A 24050-nucleotide genomic window follows, 5' to 3' on the forward strand; every position below is an offset into this window, starting at 1 on the left:
TCTTTGTAGATGTGAGTGTAATTTGTATCCATTTACTTCTGCAAAGGATTTACCGTGTGCCTATTACAAAATAAAGATTAAAATAATTGAGCATGTTTTTACTCTTTGGTTTGCAGGCGTGGCAATGGCAGATTCTGCACGGTAGAGTTCATGGCAAGTATTTGTCTAATATAAGCCAAGCAAGACACATACAAGCTTAAGGTAAATCAGTCTTTCTTAGTTGTGCTTCTTTGAAATAAAATATAAATGTTTTTACTTCAACACTTTGCAAATACAGAATTTCAGACCTACTCAGAATTTTGTATACAGTTCAATTTAGATCTTTCAAAAGTGAGACACCTCAAAATTATTTTCCTCCTGAAGCTGGCAGTAGATGGTGGAAACAGCCATGAACACTGTGTCCTCCTTTGGCATTTTAGGTGTGGTAATACAGAGTAATGATTGTATATGAGGATCTTTGCAGGGAGACCTGCAATACATCTTTATTCTCTGTTTGCTTCAGAATCTATTTCCTTTTGTACAATCAGAAAAAAGGTGTTTAAGTATCTTGAATTTTTAACACAGAGCTATGCAAGCTGTGTCTGTCTAAACATTGCGCAGGGATGATTTCCACACTGTGATTTTTTTATCTTGCCTTTAATGATAGGTAAGTTGAAAGTGTTAGTATTTGAATCTTGTGGCTGAGATAGATGAGCTTGTTAAAAGTTCAGCTGAAGTTCGGTTCCTTCTAGGAGTAGGCTTAGTGATTAAACTGAGAATATTGTTTGTGTTCACTAAAACTCAATCTTTTACCCAAAAGAAGGCCAAACTCTGCTGTATATAGTAGGTCTTCCTGTGTCATGTACAGTCTCCATAAAGCAAAACATGAATGCATATTTTCTGAATATTTTGAACCTTCATTCAAAAAGTAAATGAAATGTTGCTTTTGTTTGTACCTTCTCTATTTTCATCTCCTGGTATATTTTGAGAGTCCCTTGATACCATAATCTGGAGAGAGATAGCAAGGTAAAACCTTTTGTTGGTGAGATTCTTTGGGGTTTATTAATAGACAGATGTTTTGCAGAAATTTTTTTTTGGTGACGTTGTTTACTAACAGACAGATGTTTTGCAGAAATTTTTTTTTGGTGACGTTGTTTACTAAGTTTTCAGCTGAGATGCAACTGTAACAATGTGATGATACTCCTGACTCTGATTGAATACATTGTATCACACAGTTTTCAAAATACTCTTTCACAAAGAAATAAGATTATTATTTCTTTGTACATATTTGTCCATATTGCACAAATGGAAACTCTTAGGACCAAAAAGTGACTATTCAGTTCCGTAGCTAGTAATAGAAATTATGGCTTCTAGGACCTAGTCCCATGTTTTCAACAGCAGATCATAGGATTGGTTTGTATTCTTAGAGTGTATCTTTTGACACTTTTGTTATGGATTTTAATACTTAATGAGCACTCTTGGAGGTGTTTGGACTGTAATTGCTGACTGGACATGGAACAGACATTGCAAATATGATCGACATCCCAAATCTTAAGTATTTTATGATGTCCTGGTTAGAGTAACTTGAAGCATAACATTTCAAATGTTTTCCTCTCTTTTCATATTAATCTTTAATGGTCCCAAAATGTGCATCTCTTCTATTCTTCATCCTGTTCTTCCTATTACATCTGAAGCTGAAAAAGCATTCTTATAATAGAACATAGTGTCATGAGTAATTCACCTGGTCTACTTGCTAACTGTACAGCTTGTCTGCTACCCTCTATACCCTTTAGTATTTGTGCTGGCAGCACTGAGAAAAACAGTATTCAACTGCTCTTTCTGCCAAAATAAACTGAGCAGGCGCAGTGACTGAGCTGTGGCCTCGCACTGAACAAGTAGTTTCTGGTGCTGAGAGGTTTGAGTGGTGTAAAGATTGCAGTAGAAGGGCACTTCTCAGATAAGAAAGTATGGCTCCTTCTCTGGTAAGGTTTTTAGACCATAGGAGTTTCCCCTTGCTATCTCTGTTGTCTTGTTGCCTCATTAGCACGGGTTGCTACAAAGTGACACTTTCTGTGGGTTGTGGCCTGAGCTGTGTAGAAATTGAAACTTCCTCTGGTCTGTGTAGGACTCTCAGTTCGTAATCTGTGTAGTGCTCTTGCTCCGTCACTCTTTGATGCATCATTACCTCCCTCCTGTACTTCTTCCAAATAAATAGTTCTTTCTATATTTCCAAATTTCTGTTATTGGTCACATGGGTTCTTAAAAGTATGTTAATCTACAGTGAGGCCAGACTGAATGCTGATTTATGTGAGAGACTGTTGATGCCAGGATGTATCTGAGGTTGAGCTATGTGGTCTGTTTGATCTGTTGGCCTCTTTAATTGCTAATGGCAACATTGACATCCCATAAACATTAGTTCCTGGAAAGTGTAATGGGAAATCAGAGCTAACTTGTCTAGACAAGTGCTGACTGTGATAGTAATTTCATTGATCAGAATCCATTAAATGATCTGGTATTCTCTTAGATGGTCCCAGGTGCTGATGAGACTGAAGTTTTACCACTTAGTATAAAAGCAGTATTACTAGATTTATTGGGCTCATATCCATTGTCTACTACTTGGTGGATAGAGCCACTTGTTTTCATTACCAGCTGCAGTTCTATTTATGTTATAGTGCATATCAAAAGTTGCAATGAGATTATATTTTGTCACCTTTAGATCTGGCAGTGTTAAACATCTTAAGTGTTAAACCGTTGTTTTTCTACATGGAGTACTCAGGTAGTGTCAATAGTTCCTCCCAGCTTTGTGCAGTAGTTGAAAGTGACAACTCTACTCACATGCAGTAGTCAGGGGGCAACTTCAGGAAAAATGTTTACAAAAGCTGTGATGAGAGATCTGAATTTAGCCCGTTAATTGTTTTGCTGACTGCACTAAGAGCATACACTCATGCAGCTATGAAAACAGCTATCAGCATCAAATGCTGGGCTGGGGAGAACCTACTTTGCACAAGAGCTTACTGCCCCATCAGTTAATTACAGAAGTGACTGTGTACACATGGCTAGCAGCATCCAGCTGTATGTATGTATATACCTTAGTCTGAGGGATCCAAGACTCATTTTTTTCTGAGAAGAAACACGGTTGTCAGGTTCTTTGGCCTTTGGGCCAAGTTTGTCTGATGTATTGATGCCTTAGGATTTGGCTTTTGTATTTTCAGACCCTCTACTGGTTTAGTGTGTAACTATAAAACTTCACATGGCTTGTTAGCTACTGTTAGACATAACAAACCCTCTCTGGGCCTGGACCCAAGGACACCTTGTTGTCCCAGGCCCCAAAATACGTAAACTAAGCCTCTGGGGAGGGGGAACAAACTTGGCGTAATTACATCATTACCTGAAATTGTAATTGGAGAATTAACCCTGATATGCAAACGGACCAAACTTACAAAAGTGTGAAAAACCTGTGACCCACTGTTCATCTTGGGTGTAGCCCCTCAGAGGCTTTTTGACTCCCGAGGTGTTCCTATTGAAGGCCCTCAATAAACACCTGCTTTTATTCTCTTAACCTTGTCTAGCCTCTGTTTTCAGGTAGCCCCTCTTAGGCATCAGTATAAACTTGGATAAATTATTCAGTGTATTTATGTTCTGCATGCAATTAAATAAACCATACTAAACCAATTTATGATTTAAGAGCACTCTCCCAGGCTTTCTACAGGTGGTTGTTAGATTTGCTGCTTGATTTTTGAAGTTTTTATTGTCTTGGATTTTGCCTTTGATTCAGTGAAGTGTATATTTTTTTTCCCAAAGGTATCCAAGAGTTATGGGTTCTTCTGGCTATGTTAGCTGCACTTTTGGTTTCTTTGAAGCTTTTAAATTAATTCACTAGAGTCTTACAGAGTTACATGTGCGAAGTGAAGATTTTCTTTTTAACATCAAAAAGTTGTTTATGTAGATATTCTTAAGTATTCACAGGATCAAGTAGCTGTCTTTTTTTTTTTTTGAAAGCTGATTATCAAAGGAGTCTAACCTAGCATATAAGCAAAAAAATTGTGTTACATGTTGTTTTGAAGATATTAGAAGTTAGGTATGAAGAAGGTCTGTTAGCAGGAATATGAGACCATTTTTTTGGCTGTAAACAAATATTTTGTAATTAAACTTCAAAAAAGCAGAGGAATCTGGGTGAGGTGAAAGGAAGTGTCTTAAGGTAACGTATTTGCCTCTATCACAAATTGGAGCTTCATAATCCAGAATGTTGCTGTGAAACAGAAGAACAATAAATATGTTAAGTGTTCCCTGAACAATAGTCAGTTTTCAGTAATATTCTAGAAAAAAAAAATGCATAATTTTGAAAACACACATTTCAGATAACTGAGTTATGTTTTTCAGGATTCATGGATTGGGTTTTGTTTTCAACAAATATTATAAGAAAATTAGCATTGTTCTTGTGTTTAGGATTCTTTGTTCCTTTAGAGGCTTTAGTACTTTATTAAATAAATTGAACAAATAGAAAAAATTTAGAAGAATTGAAAATTCTCAAGAGAACTCTCTATAAAAGAGGGCATGAGTACATGTGATAAATAACCAAGCATATTACATAGCAAGTTAGAAGAGAATGTGGCTCACTTATTCTCACTCACTAAAAAAAATATAGAACAAAGGTTAAGTAGGGGCCTTCAAAGTCATCAAAATGTGGGAGCTCAGATAGCCTTGTACAATTCTTCTTCTTGCAGATGGATGCAGTTTTTAGTTTGGTAACTGTAGATAAGTAAATAGATTTGGATTTTCTGTAAAATACTGCTAGACTGACATGAGTGTAGTTCTGCAAAATAACCCAGGAGGAGGCAGAGAAGAAATTATCTGGGGGGGAAAAAAGGTCAAGAAACCTCAGAGATAAAAAAATCCAAGTGTTGTATTTAAATATGTACTAGCTTGTGTTGAGAGTCGGTTACTGAGTTTGCAAGAACAGAACTCTGAATCATGAAGTAGTATCCCCTATTTATGCGGTGCTAGTACAGAAAATCTGTATGGTTCCTGGCTGATGATTAGCTTAAGATGTAGAAATAACATTTTTTCCTTGTGTTGTTCAATTCTGTGTTCCCTAATTCAGTGCTTTTTCATCCATTTCCATTTATGCAATCATACATTAGAGTTCCCATCTGCAGGTTCATGGTCATCTGTTGGTGCTGCAGCTGTGAAAATAATGTCATACAGGAGTTTAGGATTGTGGGTACTGCTGTTGGTAGCTGCTTCTGTTGTGACAGCCAAAAAGCCAGACAGGTGTTATAAGTCCACTGAACATTGCTAGGAATCTCTAAGACTTCTGTTTTCAGCTATGTTGTGTTTGCAGTCCATTTTTGTGCGCCCTTTCATTTACTCTGTATTTTTGAAATATACAACTTCAGTTTTGAGTCTAATGAAGGTTGTTACCACCTCATGATGACTTCTTTTATTGGAAATATGCTTCACTTTCCCACTGCTCAGTGCTTTACCAGGTGGAGTTCATGTAATGTTTGTTATTATCTGATGTTAACTCTGGAGTCCTCAATGTCTGTTTTTCCTTATCTTTTAGAGTGAAGACTGGAACGGCTGGAGGGAGGTGCGTAGCTGCAGGTATGAACCAACTGCAGTTTGTATCCCTCAGTTGGGTATTGGAGTTCCTTTCAAAGGTTTAGAGAGAAGTTGTTTTTACATTCAGTGATGAAAGCAGTCATTTTCCACTGCAGTGAGCAGTGTTCCCTGAACCTTAAACTCTGCAGTTTCCTGCCTTTGTACTGCCAAAGTGGGTTGGGAATGATAACAGTTCAGGACTATGAGTACTGAGTCAATAGACATCTTTAAGTCCATCTGTAATTTAATCATTTTAGAAACATAACTGCAAAGTAGAAATGCATGTCTTCATAGCAACTTCTTGACCAGAACGAATCTGAAGTGTTCTGTAGTACATGAAACCCTAAAGGTGAGTATTAGTGGAACAACTCCTTCTGGGCTGAGACAGATTTGATTATGTGCAGCAGAACTGGAACACAGTCCAGTATGAAAATGCATGGGGTCAAATATGAGGATCTTTTGGTGAAGTTTTCTTAGTGCTAGAAGTCCAGTAAGGGTGTAGTTTCATGTGACAGCTGAGACAATTGCCCCTTCTGTTCTTACACAGTTTCCAGCTGAGTTTGGTGCTGTGTCCTTTGATTATGTTTGGTTCTCATGGTAGTTTGCATTATAGGTGGAGTCAGCTTGACAACCCAGTAAAAAGCTCTTCTGTGATATAGTTATTTCTCTCGTTTAGGAAGTTGGAATGATTTACTGTGTGGTCAGAGGAGTACAAAAGAATATATAAGACTGTTCGTACTGTGTACCTCAAGAGTTTCGGTTCACTTCTGAGACAATTGACCTGTAACTGCTGTGTTAAGTAACACTATCAGTATCACCACAACCCAAGTCTGGTGATTTTTGCCCTTCCAGTGAATCACCTCTCCTATGGCAGAAATATTTAAGGTGTGCTTTGGTCTGTAGCCAACCAGAGAGAGTTGAGTTTTTTTATTGTCTTGAGGAAAGAGTTGTTTTCTGCTATGGACAGACATTTGCTACGGTTTTAATAAATACATTCAGAAGGATTTAGTTATGTCTATATTAGAAAGAAAAACAAATTTGTCTTTGAAGTGCAGGATATCCTGTCTCTCCATATGTTACTCATCAGAGTAGAAAGATCTAAAGTTGGTTTAAGAAATCCAGGAACACCGTCATTTTCAAGTGATTTTTTAGAGATTTGGTGTTTGACCTCTCTGTTTGGAAGTACCGGTTTGAGGGCATTTGTCTCCAGGCATTGTGTGGGTTGCAAAACACTCAACTTCTTTTCTAAATGACTGGTGCTCTGTGCTTTGCTCTTCCTGCTCCTTTGCTGTCCATTAGGACCATACAGAAGAATGGGAAGAGAATACTGGTCATTATGTTGGTAGCTTTTTTCTGAAGAATTTGCATCTTTTGAGGCAAACTAAACTGATTAGGCCTAGTTTTTTAAACTCATGGGATTCTCTAATTGCAAAACACAGGTCCAGAATCAATATATTGGGATTACTTAGATAACAAAATAATCAGATTATTTAAATAAAATAATCACCAAGTTTCTGGTTGATGAAAATAAGTCACTTTTATTCAGTGCAAGATCTGTGGTTTCTCATCTGAGGAGCAAAATGAAGTTGAATTCATCTGCCTAAATGTGAGTAAAAAGGGTGAGGATGGAGTCTTTTCTTGAATATCTTATAATGGTACATAAAATTGTTTGTATACATCCCTGTATGAAATGCTCTTATAATGATTAACTCTGTAGAGATATATCAGAATAAAACTGATGGCATTCTGGCTTCTGGTCTGGTACAGAGAATAAAACTGAGGAGGAGTCAGCTTTGCTTTGAGATGAGTCAATCCTACCTCAATTGACTATTGTCATACACACATTTACCATGCTGAAACATGTCTGTGTTGAAATAAAACTTCTGCAGATAGGAGCCCCTTCCAAAATGGAAGTCTTTGGCATGGAGATAAAAATGGGCATTAAAAGATTGTAGATTGTCAAATGATAGTCATGGAATCTTGAAGGTTGGAAAAGACTTAAGATCACAGAGTTCAACCACTAACCTAACACTGCCAAGTCTGTCACTAAACCTGTCCCTAAGCATCTACACATTTTTCAAGTACCTCCAGGGGTGGTGATTTTAACACTTCTCTGGGCAGCCTGTTCCAATGCCTGACAACCCTTTCAGTGAAGAAATTCTTCCTAATATCCAATCTAAACTTCTTCTGGTGTGACTTGAGGCCATTTTGTCTGGTCTTGTTACTTGGGATGAAAGACTGACCCACACCTCACTACAACCTCCTTTTAGGTAGTTGTAAAGAGAATAAGGTCTCCCTTCAGCCTCCTTTTCTCCAGGCTAAACAACCCCAGCTCATTCAAGTTTTCCCCATAAGACTTGTGCTCCAGAGCCTTCACCAGCTCTGTTACCCTTCTCTGGACAGGCTCCAGCACCTCAGTGTCCTTCTCATAGTAAGGGGCCCAAAACTGGACACAGCACTTGAGGTATGGCCTCACCAGTGCTGAGTACAGGGGCCAGTCACTGCCCTGGCCCTGCTGGCCACACTATTTTTGATACAGGCCAGGATGCCATTGGCCTTCTTGGCCACCTGGGCACTGCTGGCTCATGTTCGTCTGATGTTGACCAACCTTCCTAGCTCGTACTCTGCTGTGCAGTTTTCCAGCCCCCTTCCCCCAGCCTGTAGTGCTACATGGGGTTGTTGTGACCCAAGTGCAGGACCTGCCACTGGGCCTTGCTGAGGCACACACAGTTGGCCTCAGTCCATCGATCCAGCCTGTCCCAACCCCTCTGCAGAGCCTTCCTGCCCTCCTGCAGATCAACACTCCCACCCAACTTGGTGTTGCCTGCACACTTGCTGAGGATGCACTTGATCCCCTCATTCAAATCATTGATAAAGAGATTAAACAGGACTGGCCCTGATACTGAGCTCTGGGGATCACCACTGGTGACCAGCCATCAGCTGGATGTAACTCCAGTCACTACCACTCTCTGGACCGAGCCATCCAGCCAGATTTTACCCAGCAAAGAATACACCCATTCACATCATGGGAAGTCACTTTGTCCAGGAAGACACTGTGGGAAACAGTGTCAAAGGCTTTATTGGAGTTCAGGTAGACAACATCAAAAGCCTTTCCACTGAGTGGGTCACCTGGACATAGGAGATCGGGTTGGTCAAGCAGGACCTGCCTTTCAGAAACCCGTGCTGGCTGGGCCTGGTTGTTCTCTGCGTGTTGTGTGATGGCATTCAGGATCATCTGCTCCATGACCTTCCCCATCCCAGAGGTCAGGCTCAAAAGCCTATGGTTCCCCAGATCCTCCTTTCAATGCTTCATGTAGACACTGTAACATTTGCTTACTTTCAGTCAACTGGGACCTGCCTGGTTAAGCAGGACTGCTGGTAAATCATGGAAAGTTGTTGCGATAATGAGCAAGGCCGAGTCCCCAGGCAGGTGCAAAGGAGAGCCCTTTATTGGAGAAACCTGGCCTTTTTAAGCAGTTAGCCAGTTACCTGTTTACATAGTTTTAAAGCACAACAAACATAATTCAACCACCCACCATACACCATGATGGTCACGCAGCATGTTTTTCTACCCTTAATTCAGCTGTGTCTCTTTCCCACAGTCCTTTTCTACTTAGCTGAAGTAACAGGCCTGAGCCATGTGACAAGGCCTTCATGTGACAGAAAGTGACTTGGCAAGCTTTTTCATCAGCCCTCTCAGTACCCATGGGTGGATGCCATTAGGCACCATGGACTTACACAAGTCTCTAATCCTTTCTTCCTAGATTATAGGGGTTTCATTCTGCTCCCCATCTCTGTCTTTCATCTCAGGGGGCTGGGTACCCTGCAAACAACTGAACTTGTCAAAGACTAAGGCATAAAAGGCATTAAGTACCTCTGCCTTTTCCTCATCCTTTTTCATTATATTTCCCTCTGCATCCAGTAAAAGATGGAGATTTTCCTTAGCCCTCCTTTTGTTTCTAATGCATTTCAAAAAACATTTCTCATTGTCTTTTATGGCAGTAGCCAAATAAGTTCTAGTTGGGCTTTGGCCCTTCTAATTTTCTACCTGCATAACCTCATGACATCCTTGTAGTCCTTCCAAGTTGTCTGCCCCTCCTTCCAAAGATGATACACTCTTTCCTTCCCCTACTGAGTTCCAACCAAAGCTCTCTATTCAGCCAGCCTGGTTTTCTTCCTCGCTGGCTCGTCTTTCAGCATGTAGGCCTGACCTGAGCCTTTAGGATTTCCTTCTTAAAGCATGTCCAGCCTTCCCAGACTCCTTTGCCCCTCAGGACTGCCTCCCAAGGGACTCCATCAACCAGTCTCTGAAACAGGCCAAAGTCTCCCTCCAGAAGTCCAAGGCGGCAGTTCTGCTGGTGTTTCCTCCATACTTCTCTGAGAATCAAAACCTATCATTCTGTGATTGTGATGCCCAAGACGGCTTCCAGCATCACCCACCAATCCTTCCCTGTTTGCAAACAGCAGGTCCAGTGGGATGCCTTCCCTACTGGCTCCCTCACTGTCTGTGTCAGGAAGCTGCCATCCACACACTCTGAGAACTGTTTCCTCTCTGCTGTGTTGTATTTCCAGCAAACATCTGGTAAGCTGAAGCCCTCCACAAGAACAAAGGCTGGCGATACTGAGACTTCTCCCAGCTGTGTGCATTGGTGTAGATGCACTTCAGTTGGGCTGTCAATCCTGCTGTCTTTTCAGGGACAGCTGTAATTCCTGCATTAAACTTGGAAGGCATTTTGGCTCTTCTGCTGTAAGAAGTTAATTCTTCCTCAATACTTCTAAAACCATTTATAGTTTAGGAAAGTAGATGTAAAGTTATTTGATGATAGAATTATTTGTTTGTGTGAAGGAACAGGATCAGAGTAGTATTCTTCATTCTTTCTGGGCTTTGCTCTTCCTGAAGTTGAAACCTACTACAGTATCTAATGGTTATTTAGACCTTATTAAAGAGTAAATGTTTAAATCAACATGGCTGTATTTTCTTAGTTGAGTAGAAAAACTGAGATACATCTATCATATTGATTCACTTTTGATTCTAGAGGCTTAGAAAGTTTAGGTACTTTTTCAGAAATAAACTCTCTGGCACTTAGATTGTGGTCCTGAGTAGCTTAAAAGCTAGTGAAGTTTTGCAGATGGCTGCTTATCCAAAATAGGCAGCAGGAGTCACAGCTTTGATTAGGAGACAAAATAACAACTTCCTCAATCAATCACATTTCTTCTGTACCAGGAGTGATGCTGGAACTTCCCTTGTTGCTTCTGTTTTTACCTCGCAGTGTATGTGGTAGGTTGAATTGTTTGTCTTTTCAGGGATACCACATCCCATTTCCATCTCCACTCTCCTCATGGACAGTGCTGGAGATAACCTGTGTATCCTCATGCCAAGGGGAAATGATGCTTTATTGTGCTCTAAGTTGGTGCTCGACATAAAAATTATTATTGCAGCAATTATTGTTTGAACTGCTTAGTGTGCTCTCCTGGAGAGCCCCTGTCTAGGCTACATTTGAACTTTCTTCAGGTGACATGCAACAAAAAGCTTTCCTTTGAATAAAATTAAATGAGAGAAATAGTGTATTTTTGTAGTATAATATTAACTGATTCTTGTTTGTATCTGCTACTATTTGTAGAAACAATTTGAGGTTAAAGGATTCCTCAAAATGGCTTGTGTGACTATTCTGATAGCTGCAAAGGACAATGAAACTTGAGACTTGTTGCTTTTAGTCCAAAAGGTCTCTTGAAACTTAGAAGAAGAAAAAAAAAGACTATCAAAAAAAATTTTAAGCAGGTCTAACTGCTATTCTAAGACATTTCATTACGGAGAGTAATAATTTGTAGTTTGTTCCTTTGAGTTAAGATAACATATTACATATCTTCAGTAAAAAAAAGTAACTGGCCAGTTCTTATTTTAAGGTTTTACTTTACATGTGCACAAGATGTGTTGCTTCCTATAAACTTAGAGGCATTTTTTATTCACTGAGATTCTCCTCCTGCAGGTTAATATAACAATCTTTGTACATGGTATTGTCCTGGAGTTGAATAGGTGGTTCTGTTGTTCCCCCTGGGTCCAATATGGAACCACACAGCATTCTCTGTCCAAATCTACTTGCTTTGCCTGCTGTAATGCTTTATGGCATGTTTGGCTTGAGGACAAGCAGACTGCTGAGAGCTTTCCAAGAACAAGTGGATTTCCAGGTCCTTACTAGAGGAATAACTTCTGGCTCTGTTTCAGTGTCAGAAAACTGTCCTAAAACATGTAGATGAGTCCTTAAAAATCTGGTGAATATTGTAGAGATTGCAAAATGGCTTTTTCTACTGTACCTTTTTGACTAAGTACAGAGCTGCAGATTCAGGTAATACAGGAAAGGACCGGAAGATACAGGGATATCTGAAATGAGATTTATAGGTACTGTGTTTGTATTTACAAACTAAAAAAGTTGAAACATATTTTAAGTTTTCTGTTCTATAGAATTGCTTGCAGCACAAAAAGATGGCCAGAAATTTACCTTCAGCTGTTTCTATATTTAAAAAAAAAAAAAAAAAAGTCATTTCTGTAAGCTCAGAGACAACATTTAGGGGAAAGAAGAAGGCCAAAGACACTCTTAAGTGGGATCTGTACCTTGCCTTCAGGGCAAGATTGCTTGCAAGCATTATATTCTTATTCTGTTGTACTAAAGGTTTAAGTGTTGTAGTGCAAGTGTGATTTGTCCCCTGTATTTTTGTGTGTCTCAGGGTCTGAATTCAGTCAATAAACAAAAAAAAAGGGTGCAAGGGGAAAACTCAAACCTTGCTGCTGCCTTACATGTTCCATCCTGTCCGCTGTCCTTCCACAGGGTAGAAATGTGTGTCCTCTCTTCTTACACTCATTTCCTGCTTTGTCTCCTGTGTCATACAGCTGCCTTCATTTCCTCTTACTATTGTTGTGACCAAGCCACTTTTCCTACTTTCTCAAGAAGTTTTTTCTGTCTGCAGTGCCAAAGTGTCTACAGGTATTTCCGACCTCTCTTAGGTACTTAAGGTCTCCATAGATTTTTGTCTCTTGCAAAGTGCAAGCACTGTTATGTTCTAGCATTGTGATTATAAAAACTGAAAATGCTTTTCAAAATCGAACTACTGGAATGTTTGCATATGTTAAAAAAAATACAATTTTAAACCAAAATTTTCTTTAACGTAACTTCCGGTAGAGTTTAAGCAGTACCTGAAATAGGCATTTCATGTCATTTACAAAAAAAAACCCAAAACAAACCAGAACCTAGAGGTAAGGATAAAGAGCTTTAATTTTTTTAATTGTTTCTGTTATTGTTGTCTTTAATATACTGGAATGAGGGGAAGAAGCCTGTACATGTCTGCTTTGAAAGCAATTGCCCTGGGATACAACAATTCTTTTTCCTGGTATCAAATATTAATTGTAAAATGTCTTGCAAAGAGGGTTAAGCATGTGATTTGCCAAAATTAATTTTTCTAGGGAACCTGCATAAGGCTTGTTGTCTGTTCTACAGGTACAGGGGCTCTAACGGGTTGTCCTGCATTAATTGCTTCAAATTCATCATTTGGTCTTTTAGCAATTTGTTTGCTTTTTTATGCTTCATGTCTGGTACCTTTAATACAGTGTCTTCTCAGCCAGACCTTTGTTGTCTTCTTTGCATCACAGTAAGTTTTCCTGTGTCATGTGCTTTAAATTCACAACTATGATTTTTGTCTCCCTCTGCATTCCCGTAGTCTGAAAAAGACAGGGAAATCTGCAAAACAAAATTTATCAGGGAAGGACAGAAGTGTAACATAAATTTCAGATCACGATTCTGAAGGTAACAATTAAGCACTTTAATTACAAAATTAAAGCTAGCAAAAGAAAATATCTTACAATATAAGAGAAAGAAAACAATCCAGGTACCTCTTCTTATATTTCTATGAAGATTAATGTAAGCATGTAATATATCATTGGGGAACAGGTATAAGAAGGAGACAAACACCAAAGAAAAGATGGAATTTCTAGGAAACTGTCTTAATTTGAAGATTTTACTTACATACAGACATATTTTTTCCTTATTTCATTGTGCTAATGAAGTAGTCTACTGTCCTAGTGCTGCACAAGTACTCTCCTTGAAAACAGAAGTGAGTACATGCTGTGTGCCTTTGGAAAAATCCACTTAAACTAACTGAATTGTCTGTCACTGTTCATAGCACTATAGCAGACAGAGGTATTTGAAATTCTTTGGAGGTTTTTTGTGTAAAAAAAATAATTAAATAGATACAGGTTCTGGAAAGAATAGTTGTGATATACCTCGAGGTAATGCTTTGAAGGCTATCAGCTTCCTAACTCCCCACTGACAATAGGGTAATGAGAGATTTTATGGTCACAGATAGGTGTTTTAGGTCACTGTCAGGAGGTAGTCTCATGGCCAGTCTATTCCATTTTTCTCTCTTTGGTAATGCCTGTGCGAGCCTTTGTAGCATCATCACTGAAGCAGCAGACACAGCTGCAGCGGGTCAAGCACTGAGTTAGGAACCTCATGCTGCTGTGTTAGCTGGCAGCTGTGCACTAAGAAAGTAAAACTCAGGGTAGCATCGTGCAGCTGTTCTGCCCTAGAGAAGCAGATCATTGTCTGCAGAGCTGTGGCTTGCTCACATCGCAGAATTCCAATACCCGCAGCCTGGTCAGAATATTCACAGGACAGTCCTGAGTCCCCTCTCAAGCAAGCAAATGAAGAGGCAATGTATCAGAAAATGAGAGAAAAATTGAGTAAGTGTGTAGGCCACTGCCTTAAACTTTGTGAACTTCATTCATGTGCTAGAAGAGGGTCTTAAGACTGATAATTTTCAGAGTTCTCGTTAGATGTGCTGTCAATAGCAGTTACTGGCAGAGCAGGACCTAGTTTGCAGTTTGGGGTGGGTTTTTTTTGACTTCTTGGATTTGAACAGATGTTGTAACCTGTTTCCTGGTAGATAAGCTCTCATATTGCAGTGCTACTGTCTGCCATTTGGCGTAAGTTATCCTCAGGAGTGAGCCAGATATTGAGCATATCACAGATTGAATTTGATCTTCAGTTGTGTGGTGGCATATTGAAAGCAACTGCAAGGCATTTTAAAAAGAAGGGAAAATGTATATAGTGGTTGCTATCTGTGCATGTAGTGACTGGACAAGCAGGAATGGCTTCAAACTGAGAGTAGGTTTAGATCAGATGTTAGGAAGGAATTCTTTACTATGAGGGTGGTGAGGCATTGGAACAGGTTGCCAAGAGAATTTGTGGATGCCTCATCCCTGGAAGTGTTCAAGGCCAGGTTGGATGAGGCTCTGAGCAACCTGGTCTTGTCGAAGGTGTCCCTGCCCATGACAGAGGGGGTTGGAACTAAGTGATCATTAACATTCATTCCAACGCATTCTGTGATCCTGTAAGTCTGTGATTCCTTCTTGAAAACATTTGAATCCACTGTTCATACTCAAATAAATTTGTCAGATCAGTAAATGTATCAAGGCATTAAGTTACTGATAATTTAGCATTAAGTGAAGGGGAAGTCAAAATAGAACATTCAACTCTTGCTCTTTTCCATGAGTGAGCAAGTAGCTCTGAACTGGTCTGGCTATTGGCTGTGGTCTACACATAAATAAACAGGGAGAAGTCACTGAAAGATCTTGGGATATACAAGATTTAATCTAAGAAGGTAAGACATGCCCATAGGAACAGCTTTTTTTTTTTTTTTTTTTTAATTCTGCTTTTGGTATGTATTGGCATATTTTGTTAAAGGTTACCTCTCTAGTGTATGGGTTTATTGTATAGCAAACAGTATTCTCAGTTCTCTGTCCCCAGGAAAGCATCACTGCCTCCTGGTTTGTCTATGTGACATCTGGAAATTGAAGAGCTAAGGGAAGTTGCTTGGATTTTTGCATTGAGTTGGTACAAAGCTGGGAACAGAGCCTTCTCTTCTACAACAGCTTTCAATCCCTTTATTTCTCTCTGAAACATCATTTTCAAGCAATAGGTCTTTCCTATTATTTTCATTTCCTATTATGACCAGCTTAGTTCAGAACCCTTTTATCCAACAGACTTACACAGGTATAGGACTTTATATATTGCTTTGCCACCTCATAGTTGTGATAACAGTGGCTACAGAGAAGCAGTAACTTTTGTGTGTTTAATTCAAACATTGTCTTCCACATCTATTTTCCCATGAAGATGTTGTGCTGCATGTGTTGATTAAAAAAGGTAAAAAGTTGTGACTAGGGACAAAAAAAAAGTTGTGACTAGGTGACTTGAGAACTGCCAGACTGGGCATATTCTGGTTTTCAATTTCTTTCTGATAATGCTTAGTACTATGTGCATTAGACAAATGGATCTAAAATCTTTATTGATTAGGCTGTGTTTAAAGATGACATTACTTAGTTGTTCCTTCCTAATGTTATTTAGAAGGTGTAATTCTTATATGCAGTATTTTGAGGCAGATAGCCCATGGGTTATCTGTTTAATAAAAATAGTTGGGATTTTTATGTATGTGCAGTAAATAAAAGTGGGAAAAAATAACCCTGCACGCATCCAATTGTGTTCAAGCCTTGTCAAGCTTTGACAGGATTACAAAAGTCACCACCACTAAATATTTGTTTGTGAATTTAGTTAAGAAGTATTCCCTCTTAACAGTTTCAATTTGCCTTTGCCAGACTCCTGTTTTACTCCTGTGAACATAGGAAACTACAATTGCTTTGTGAGTTGCAGAGCAGTAGATTCTGTGGGAAGTGATTGTTGCATAGTAGGAAGAACAGATAAGCATATGTATTTGGGGAGGCCCATAAACAATATGAAAGAAAATGTACCTGTGTGTGTTTCTTGTCTATCTTTTTATTAGCTTCACTGTTTGGAATTAATTAGAATAACAAATTTGTTCACTTCTGTGCTAAGTTTCATCTCCTTTTTCAAGAAAAATAATTCCCTAACTTTTCAAAATAAATTTTATATAATTTACTTCTATCATTTTTCTTTACTACAAAAAAAAAAGGTGTGTTTAGCTGCTGCTTCATTTTTCTCTTTCAAAGAGTACTTAGGCAGAGACAGCCTCTTCCTGTAAGCCAGAAGGCTGGGTGCCTTGCTGTTTCATCTGCTGGCAGAGAGCTCAGCGTCCTGGGGATTCTTCAGTCAGACGAAAGTTCATAATTCTTCCTTTTGAGCTTTCAGAGAATTAATTGAAGTAGAAACTACAGAACTTCCTTCACAAGCCAGAGAAGTAGATCAAGAATGTATTCATGTACCTCAAAAATTTTTCCTCAGAAATATTTTGAGGATAGGGAGGGGGGGAAAAAGCTTTTAGTAGGATCTATTTTTAGAATTAAATTTACTTACCTAATTTTTAAAAATTCATCTGTGTCTAGATCTCATTTATCTGCTCTCAGTAAAAATGCGTAAGAGGGAGCACCGCAAAGCTTTGGTGTTTCCAAGATAAAGGGAGTTGTCTTCCTCTCCTATTCCTTTTCTCCACCTGGGAATTTCTACAAAAGTTCATATAAATAAAAATATTTTTAAGTTAATTTAATCTGAATTGTAGGCAGCCCAAAACTTCGTGTATTTTGATGGTGAATTCAATATTCTGAATGTGTCAGATTTGTGTACCCACAGAGCATAACAGTCAAAGAGATTGGCAGAGGAAGAAACTGCAGTTTTGGCAAGTAGGTAAGGGGCTTTTTGTACCCAGTGAGGCATGGGGAGACAGTTTGGATTTCAACACAGGCAGAAAACATTCTGACCACATGCTTACACGATCAACAATGAAACAACAAAATATTGACAAGCAGCTACTGTATTTTGATGCATTTAACCTAGGGGTTATCAGTTTAAAAACAAAACTGCAATTCAGCAGCACTGTTAGAATCTGGATATGCACAGATAATACAAGGGGAAGTTTATTCTAGGACCTGTCTCCTTCAGAGCTTCACAGTGTCTGATTTCTCCATAGCCTACATCCTTTCCCATAGCTTGCTCTCACCAGTAGTCCCCCAGCTTCAGATTTGTGTATGCTGTCTGAGTACAAAACATATAAAATAAAAGATGGTATTATCTTCAGCTTTCACAGTTACTTGCTCATTAGAACTAGGCTTTCTTAGGAAATAAAATGTGGCACAGGATTTTTAGTTTTGTGGTGAATTTGGGTTGTTTTTTTTTTTTTCCCTAGGATGTGATGTAATTCTGTAAAGTTAAAAATAAAAGCAAAAAACTTTCAGCATTTGTACTCTGCAGTCTCTGAGGAGCACATGTAATGACACATTATGCAGCATCATCTAGGGCTTCAGAAGTGTAAAAATTGAGATCTAATGTGTAGTATGTAGAAGTTTTTTAATGTTCATATTGTCAGATGAGCACCACATTTAAATGTGTAGCTACAGTCCATAGAGCTTGGAATTTCAGACATTGTTTCTGTTATCCTTTGAATAGAAACAGTCAAAGAATGGATCTGGAAGCCAGCAGGAATTTGACATCTGAGCAAAAAATAAGTGTGTTTAGCTCCCTTATTTTTCTTTGTGAGAAATGGTTAGGATGACTTTTTTTTTTTCTAATTTTAAAGAAACACTTTTTCCTCATTCTTATTTCTGTGCAGTAGTGAAATACAATCTTTTTCCCCTCTTTCTGATATTCTCACAAGTGGAGTCTGTAAGTCTTTTAATGTCACTAGCTTGAAGCCTTCAGCTAAATAACGCCAAACCAAGCCTGTTTGTACACTAATGTTTTGTCACTGAGGTTGCCATCGTTGCTTCAGAAGTACGGCACACAGAGGCACTGAGTCTTGGCTAACTTATCTTCAGATACTTATTCGCCATTCTAGTATTGATTCTTCCTTTCTGACAAATTGTGCCTGTAACGTTGCAGTTTTGTCTAATGGAACAAGAAGATAGGGCTTTGATTTTGAGGAGCAGAGAGATGGGGAAAAGGGTGGGCATAGGATCAAATCGTAATGGTGTAGTGATTTTCTTCAGTAGACGAATCAATCTCAGTAGCATTTTTAAAACCCGTTTCTAGACTCTACATTGCCAGCATTGTCTTTCATTGAACCTACAGTGAACATGGCAGCTGGGGCATTTTACTGGCTGCTGGAAAAAGCTAATGAGTGAAAGACCTGAAGGAATGACTTCTGGTCTTCCTGGATAGGGCCAGAATTTACAGTGTTGGTCTATAGATTTATGTCGTCTAGGAATCACAACCTGTAATCTGTTGTTCTAGTCATATAAATCTGAAATGTTTTTCTCTGCAGTCTCATTTTAGACAAATGCATGAAATGGGCTCTAGGCTCAATTTAACATTTGAGTATGATAAATACAATGGGCTTTACTCAACTTGGCATTTTTCAAGTGGGAAGCCTGTAATATGTGTCTAAAGGTAGATAGAACAATTTAATTTGCTGAAAGCTGTAAAACAGACCTGTGCTCCCTAATTGCATATTTGCATGTTCTTAACAATGGTGCTTAGCAGATAGCTTACACCTTTTCCTTTAAAAAATAAGGACTCTTGCATTTGTCACATAGTAAGAGCATGCATGAAGTAGTTACTATTGAATATCTGATGCATGAGAAATTCATATCCTCTCTTATTTTGCAGTGATATGCAGATCTCTTTGTATTACAGGATGTAGCCCCTTTTAATTAACCTCACTGCTGGCAAAAGATAAGAAATGTTCTCTTTTTTTATTTTTTTAGAGGTCAGAAACATTGTTTATGAAAAAACAATTGACATACTGTAAGTGTGCAAGCTTAAATAAAGCTGTATATATTGGCCAGTCAGAATAACTGCAAGTACATATTGCAGTCATTGACAGAGGAGAAAGATGTGAGCATGCAGTCCTTGCTGCTCTGAGAGGTTATTTTGTGGTTATATCGACCGTATGTAAGGGTTCTGGTCTCAAGTTAGACTCTAATTAGCCATTCCTCCTGGAGAGCTCTGACACACCAGAACCCTGTAGAGTGCCTACAGCACTCACTCCCCACAATCAAATATTTCTGCATTTCACAGTGTATCCATTTTTATCCATATTATCTCCCCATTAGTTTGGATATTGGAGATTTAACAAGAAGCCTGTATTGCATATATAAATACATCTCACAGTTCCTTGATCAACATACTATGTCTGTTTTAATGATGAAGCAGCTGAGGTGTTCTGATCCGTGTTCTCAAAGATTATAAAACGGTTTTCAATAAATCTCTGGGTTTTTTCCCCTTCTTTGTCATTTATAGGCTCTGTATATCTGGATTTATAGATGCATGATAGACAAAGTATTGTTTGCAGAACAATGGATGTTTTGCTTCTATCAAAGGAATCGGTTTTGATGGTCTTCAAGAAAAGGAATTTTTGAGTAATCAGATCTTCCTAGCTTTGATTTTTTTGGCAGGTTTGGAGAAAAATTGTGGTTGGCTTTTTTTGCCATAGAAGTTGAGAGTGTCAATAGTAGTGCACAAGGTGAAGAGAGTGAAATCAGCTATTAAAAATGTTTATGGTGAAGGAGCCTCTTGACTTCACACCTGAGTACTGCTGATTTGGAAAGTGCATTTCTGAACCTGAAGGCCTTGGTCTGCCATTTTGGGAGACAAGGAGTTAGTTGGGGATGGAAAGACTGGAGTTTGTATTCTTTCTGCTCTGTTACCCATTGCTATCTTCATGGATCTGACACTCTGTTTATCTGACAGTGCACTCAGTACTGCTTCGCCAGGGAAAATTGCACAAAACAAGCCTAGTGCATCAGCATTTTCATTGTGTATTAAGCTGAGCCTCCCTTCACATGGTCACATCCCCTTTTTAATCTGGGATTCCATGTCCCTTTCCCAGTCCAGCCTGTTTCTGTGGTGTCTATTGCTGGTCTCCCTGAGCTTCTGTTTCTGTGGTTTGAGTGTTTTTTGTGTGGCTGAGTGTTAAGACCTGCAGGACTTTTGGAAGTGGCGTTGTTTGGGGGTTAGGCAATACACTGATTTAGTGTTAGTAGTTTGTCATAGACTGAGGTGATGGCCGCGTTCAAGTTGGATTTCCTCCCAGAGATGATGGTGGACCATTGCTCCTTGAATGCAAGCCCTGTGTAAGTATTTTCTTTTCATGTCTAAGTTATGACTAAACTGATAGTTGGAATTGCTATCTCAAGCTTCTGCTGTCTGATGGGGCAGAGGGAGACAGGAAGGAGAGATGAGAGAGCCTGCAGTTTGTTTTCTTGAAGAAATCCTAGTGGTCATGGAAAATTGATGTTGGTTTCTAGATGGGGGGAAAATGGTCTGATAATTGTGGCGATAAGGACTAAGGAAGAATAAAGCTGTTTGATGATACTGTTTATAGTATGCTACAGGTGCTGATTTACAGAATGGATTATTTAAATCTGTTGTGGGGAGAACATTTTCTGTTCTTCCCTATTAATGACTCCAGATTAAACCTTTTAATTAGGAGTAAAATATTCCTTGAATACTGTTGAGGTCATGTTAAGAGTTGCCCAATTAACAGGAGCCATGTTGTGTTCTTGAAGCTGCCCATGGAAGGCAGGGCTGAAAATTATTATTAGAGAGGGTAAACAATTTCCAACTGTTCTTAATTGAAATGGAAAGGGGTAGTTTACATCTTTGTAAAAGGTATTGTTTCTCTTGGCTATTTGGAGTGGTGCTGACCCTTTCTGAGCGGAAAGGTGGAGAGGAGTGAAAGGATTTATGATGATTCCCTTCCCTCCTCTTCTAGTAAGAAGCTTTGTTGGTTTTGAGGTCTGTTCATACAGCTACAAAATTACGAGCTTTCCCTAGCATCAGTTTTTCCTTAGGCTCTGAACAGTAATGTATTGATGGGAAAAATTACTAAATGTTACCAGGCTTCAAAATTTCTTTTTTTTATTCTATTTGGGGGAAATATGATTTCAGATGGACAGTGAGAGAAATACTATCATGTGCAGTTAATAAGCCATTCAAACTATCTTCAAAGGAAAAAAAGCAGAGATGAAGAGAGCTGACTACTCTGGAAGAAGACCAGCTGTATTCTTCAACAAAGAGTTTGGGGGTGGGGGGACTCATTGTATAGTTGCTGTTCCGCTCCCCATGTCCTTTCTAGATTATGCAGGGATTGGTCAGCAATTTTAACCAACTGATGGCTATAGCTACAATAGGATGTCGTTACAGGCAGACTTCCGCAGGGACAGGGGCTCTGGTGTACCAGGCTGGGAGTGCTGATAACAAGACATCACATTGCACCTAACAAAAAATGAGAAGTCAATACAGAGAGCAGTGTAGGACTCTGAACTGGCTGGGTGGAGCATAACACAACCTTTATTAATAGGGTGTAAACTGTTCACATGGCTAGACAGAATGCCTTGAAACCTGTTGAGGATTCCCTTACTCAAAACTTCTGTGTTGTTGTAGTCTAAGAAGTGACTTCTTTTTCTGTGTTAGAATCCTGACATTATTGAACCTGATTCAGTCTGTGACTAACTGGATTGTCCAATCCCAGCCTGTTCATGTACAATCTAAGCCTGTTTTTTTGCCAGTTACTGTTGAAAGCTCCCTAGTTTCACAAAGAAGTATTGCCCTGTAAACCTTTAAAGAAACTTATCATTGAATCAGTTGATTCTGTTTCTCTTTTTAGATGGATCTTCACCTTGGGAAACAGTTACAATTAGTCTCATTTAAAAGTGTTGTAATAACATTTTCTCATTTTCAGTGATTATTGATAACTTTGGTAGTTTGGAGGTAGACTGAGCTTAGGTTCCTTTCGGTTCTGGTTTCTTTTTCCGTAAAATTTTATGTGGTTGAATTAGTGATATTTTTCAGTTATCTCAGCAGATTTATATCCTGAATCCCAGATGTTGACTACACTATGGGAACAGAGTTTTAAACAGCTGTGTTGAGTGTGTTTGGTTTCCAAGTACACAGCTTGCCAGTGAATGTGAATGTACTCTGGTACGCATACTGGGAATGTGCAAGAGTTTCTCTTTATATGTATATTTTCATCATCCACATTTATATATGCGTAGAAATTTATTTTTTCTTCAATTTTGCTGTAAGCACGCTTTTGTCTAGAAACTGTAGGAAGATATAAACTAGAAACTGCTTCTTGTTTTTCATAGCTCAAAGAAAATGAATGGCACACTGGATCACCCAGACCAACCTGATCTAGATGCTATCAAAATGTTTGTGGGTCAAGTCCCACGGAGCTGGTGTGAGAAGGATCTAAGAGAACTTTTTGAACAGTATGGTGCTGTCTATGAAATCAATGTCTTGCGGGACAGGAGCCAAAACCCTCCTCAAAGCAAAGGTGAGAACTTCTCCACTTCTCTTGAGGGACTTGGAGTTTCAGCCACTTTCTCATAGTTGCAGTCTTAGCTGTGTGCTTATTCAAACAGCCCTGTAGGAGCTCAGTGTGACCAGGTGTGCATGCAAGCCCAGATTTTATAAAGTCTTTCATTGTATTTGTCTAATTATGCTTGAATTATGATCCAGTCATTAGCTGAGAAAAATAATTTCTTTTTTTTAGAGTTCCGCAGTGATGGAGTTGCTTGAGGACTATGGATTATAATTGCAAAGCAAAACATCCAGTTAATACTATGTTGCTCCAGAGCATCACTGTGATGCTGTGATATGATCAAAATGTTGCTGGATGGGACACAGTTTTAGACAAAACATGAAATTGAGGTCTTAGTCGTTCATGTAAATCGAATACTTGTAAACATGTATTACTAAATTTTGTGCCTGGATTTGCAGTTCAGTTACATGCAATATTTCATGTGAAGCTAGGTAGGGTTTTGGTACTAGGAAATAACTGAGTTTGAAAATGAAGTAGCCGACAGATGTATCTAAGTGTTTGTTTTAATGGTATAGTAGTGATGTTGGGTCAGTTCTGAACATATTCAATTTTATTACACTCGGAAATCTTTTTTAAACTGTCACAATCAGTAGCACCTACCTGTGTCAGTGCCTAACGTCTTCTACTTATACATCTTGCATTGGAAGGATGGAAGTGGGGCTTGCAATTCCTGTACAGCACTCCAAGATTGAGTGTTCTTTCCTGGCGAGCATTTTGTTTCAATTGCAGGGTGCTGTTTTGTTACATTTTATACCCGTAAAGCTGCACTAGAAGCACAGAATGCTCTTCACAACATGAAGATCCTCCCAGGGGTAAGAGCAGAGCCCTGCTTTCTTCACAACTCTGTCTTGTTTCTCTGCGCTCCAGCGCCACTGAAGTACAAACAAGTTGTGTTGCCTAAAATAATGTTGTAAAAAAGCTATTCAAAAGATCGGTGTTATGAGATCTATATAATAACAGATCTTATGGGAATTTTGGAGTATTCAACAGAATAATATGGTAGTGAAGTGGGTGGGCATGGCTTTTATAATACTCTGAGGAGGAATGATGGCATATAATTAGGAAGGCCTTTCTTCCTGCAATTTTTGTAGTGTTCCATATGCACCTCTCTAGAGGCAATTTGGGCTACAATTTCTTTCTTTCACAATTCTTATGGCTTATATTTCATATAGCATGAAGTGAATGTATCT

General features: G+C 38.9%; 1 protein-coding gene across 19 annotated transcripts in view; it reads left to right on the forward strand.

The window, feature by feature from the left end:
* The window catches only part of CELF1 (CUGBP Elav-like family member 1), a 62507-nt gene that overhangs the window by 11536 nt on the left and 26921 nt on the right, over positions 1-24050 (forward strand). For 9 of the 19 annotated variants that reach the window (XM_082283965.1, XM_082283948.1, XM_082283964.1 and 6 more), the window contains exons 2-5: positions 5543-5583; positions 20519-20608; positions 22625-22812; positions 23590-23672. In XM_082283965.1, the coding sequence (XP_082140091.1) occupies positions 20538-20608; positions 22625-22812; positions 23590-23672 (342 nt within the window). In that variant the 5' untranslated portion in view covers positions 5543-5583; positions 20519-20537. Of the gene's footprint in view, positions 1-116; positions 202-5542; positions 5584-12466; positions 12561-20518; positions 20609-22624; positions 22813-23589; positions 23673-24050 lie in introns of those variants that run through there. The other 10 variants (XM_082283955.1, XM_082283950.1, XM_082283956.1 and 7 more) reach the window with 5 other exon arrangements.

Source organism: Coloeus monedula, assembly GCF_965178545.1.
Source record: "Coloeus monedula genome assembly, chromosome: 6".
NCBI classification, from domain to species: Eukaryota; Metazoa; Chordata; class Aves; order Passeriformes; family Corvidae; genus Coloeus; species Coloeus monedula.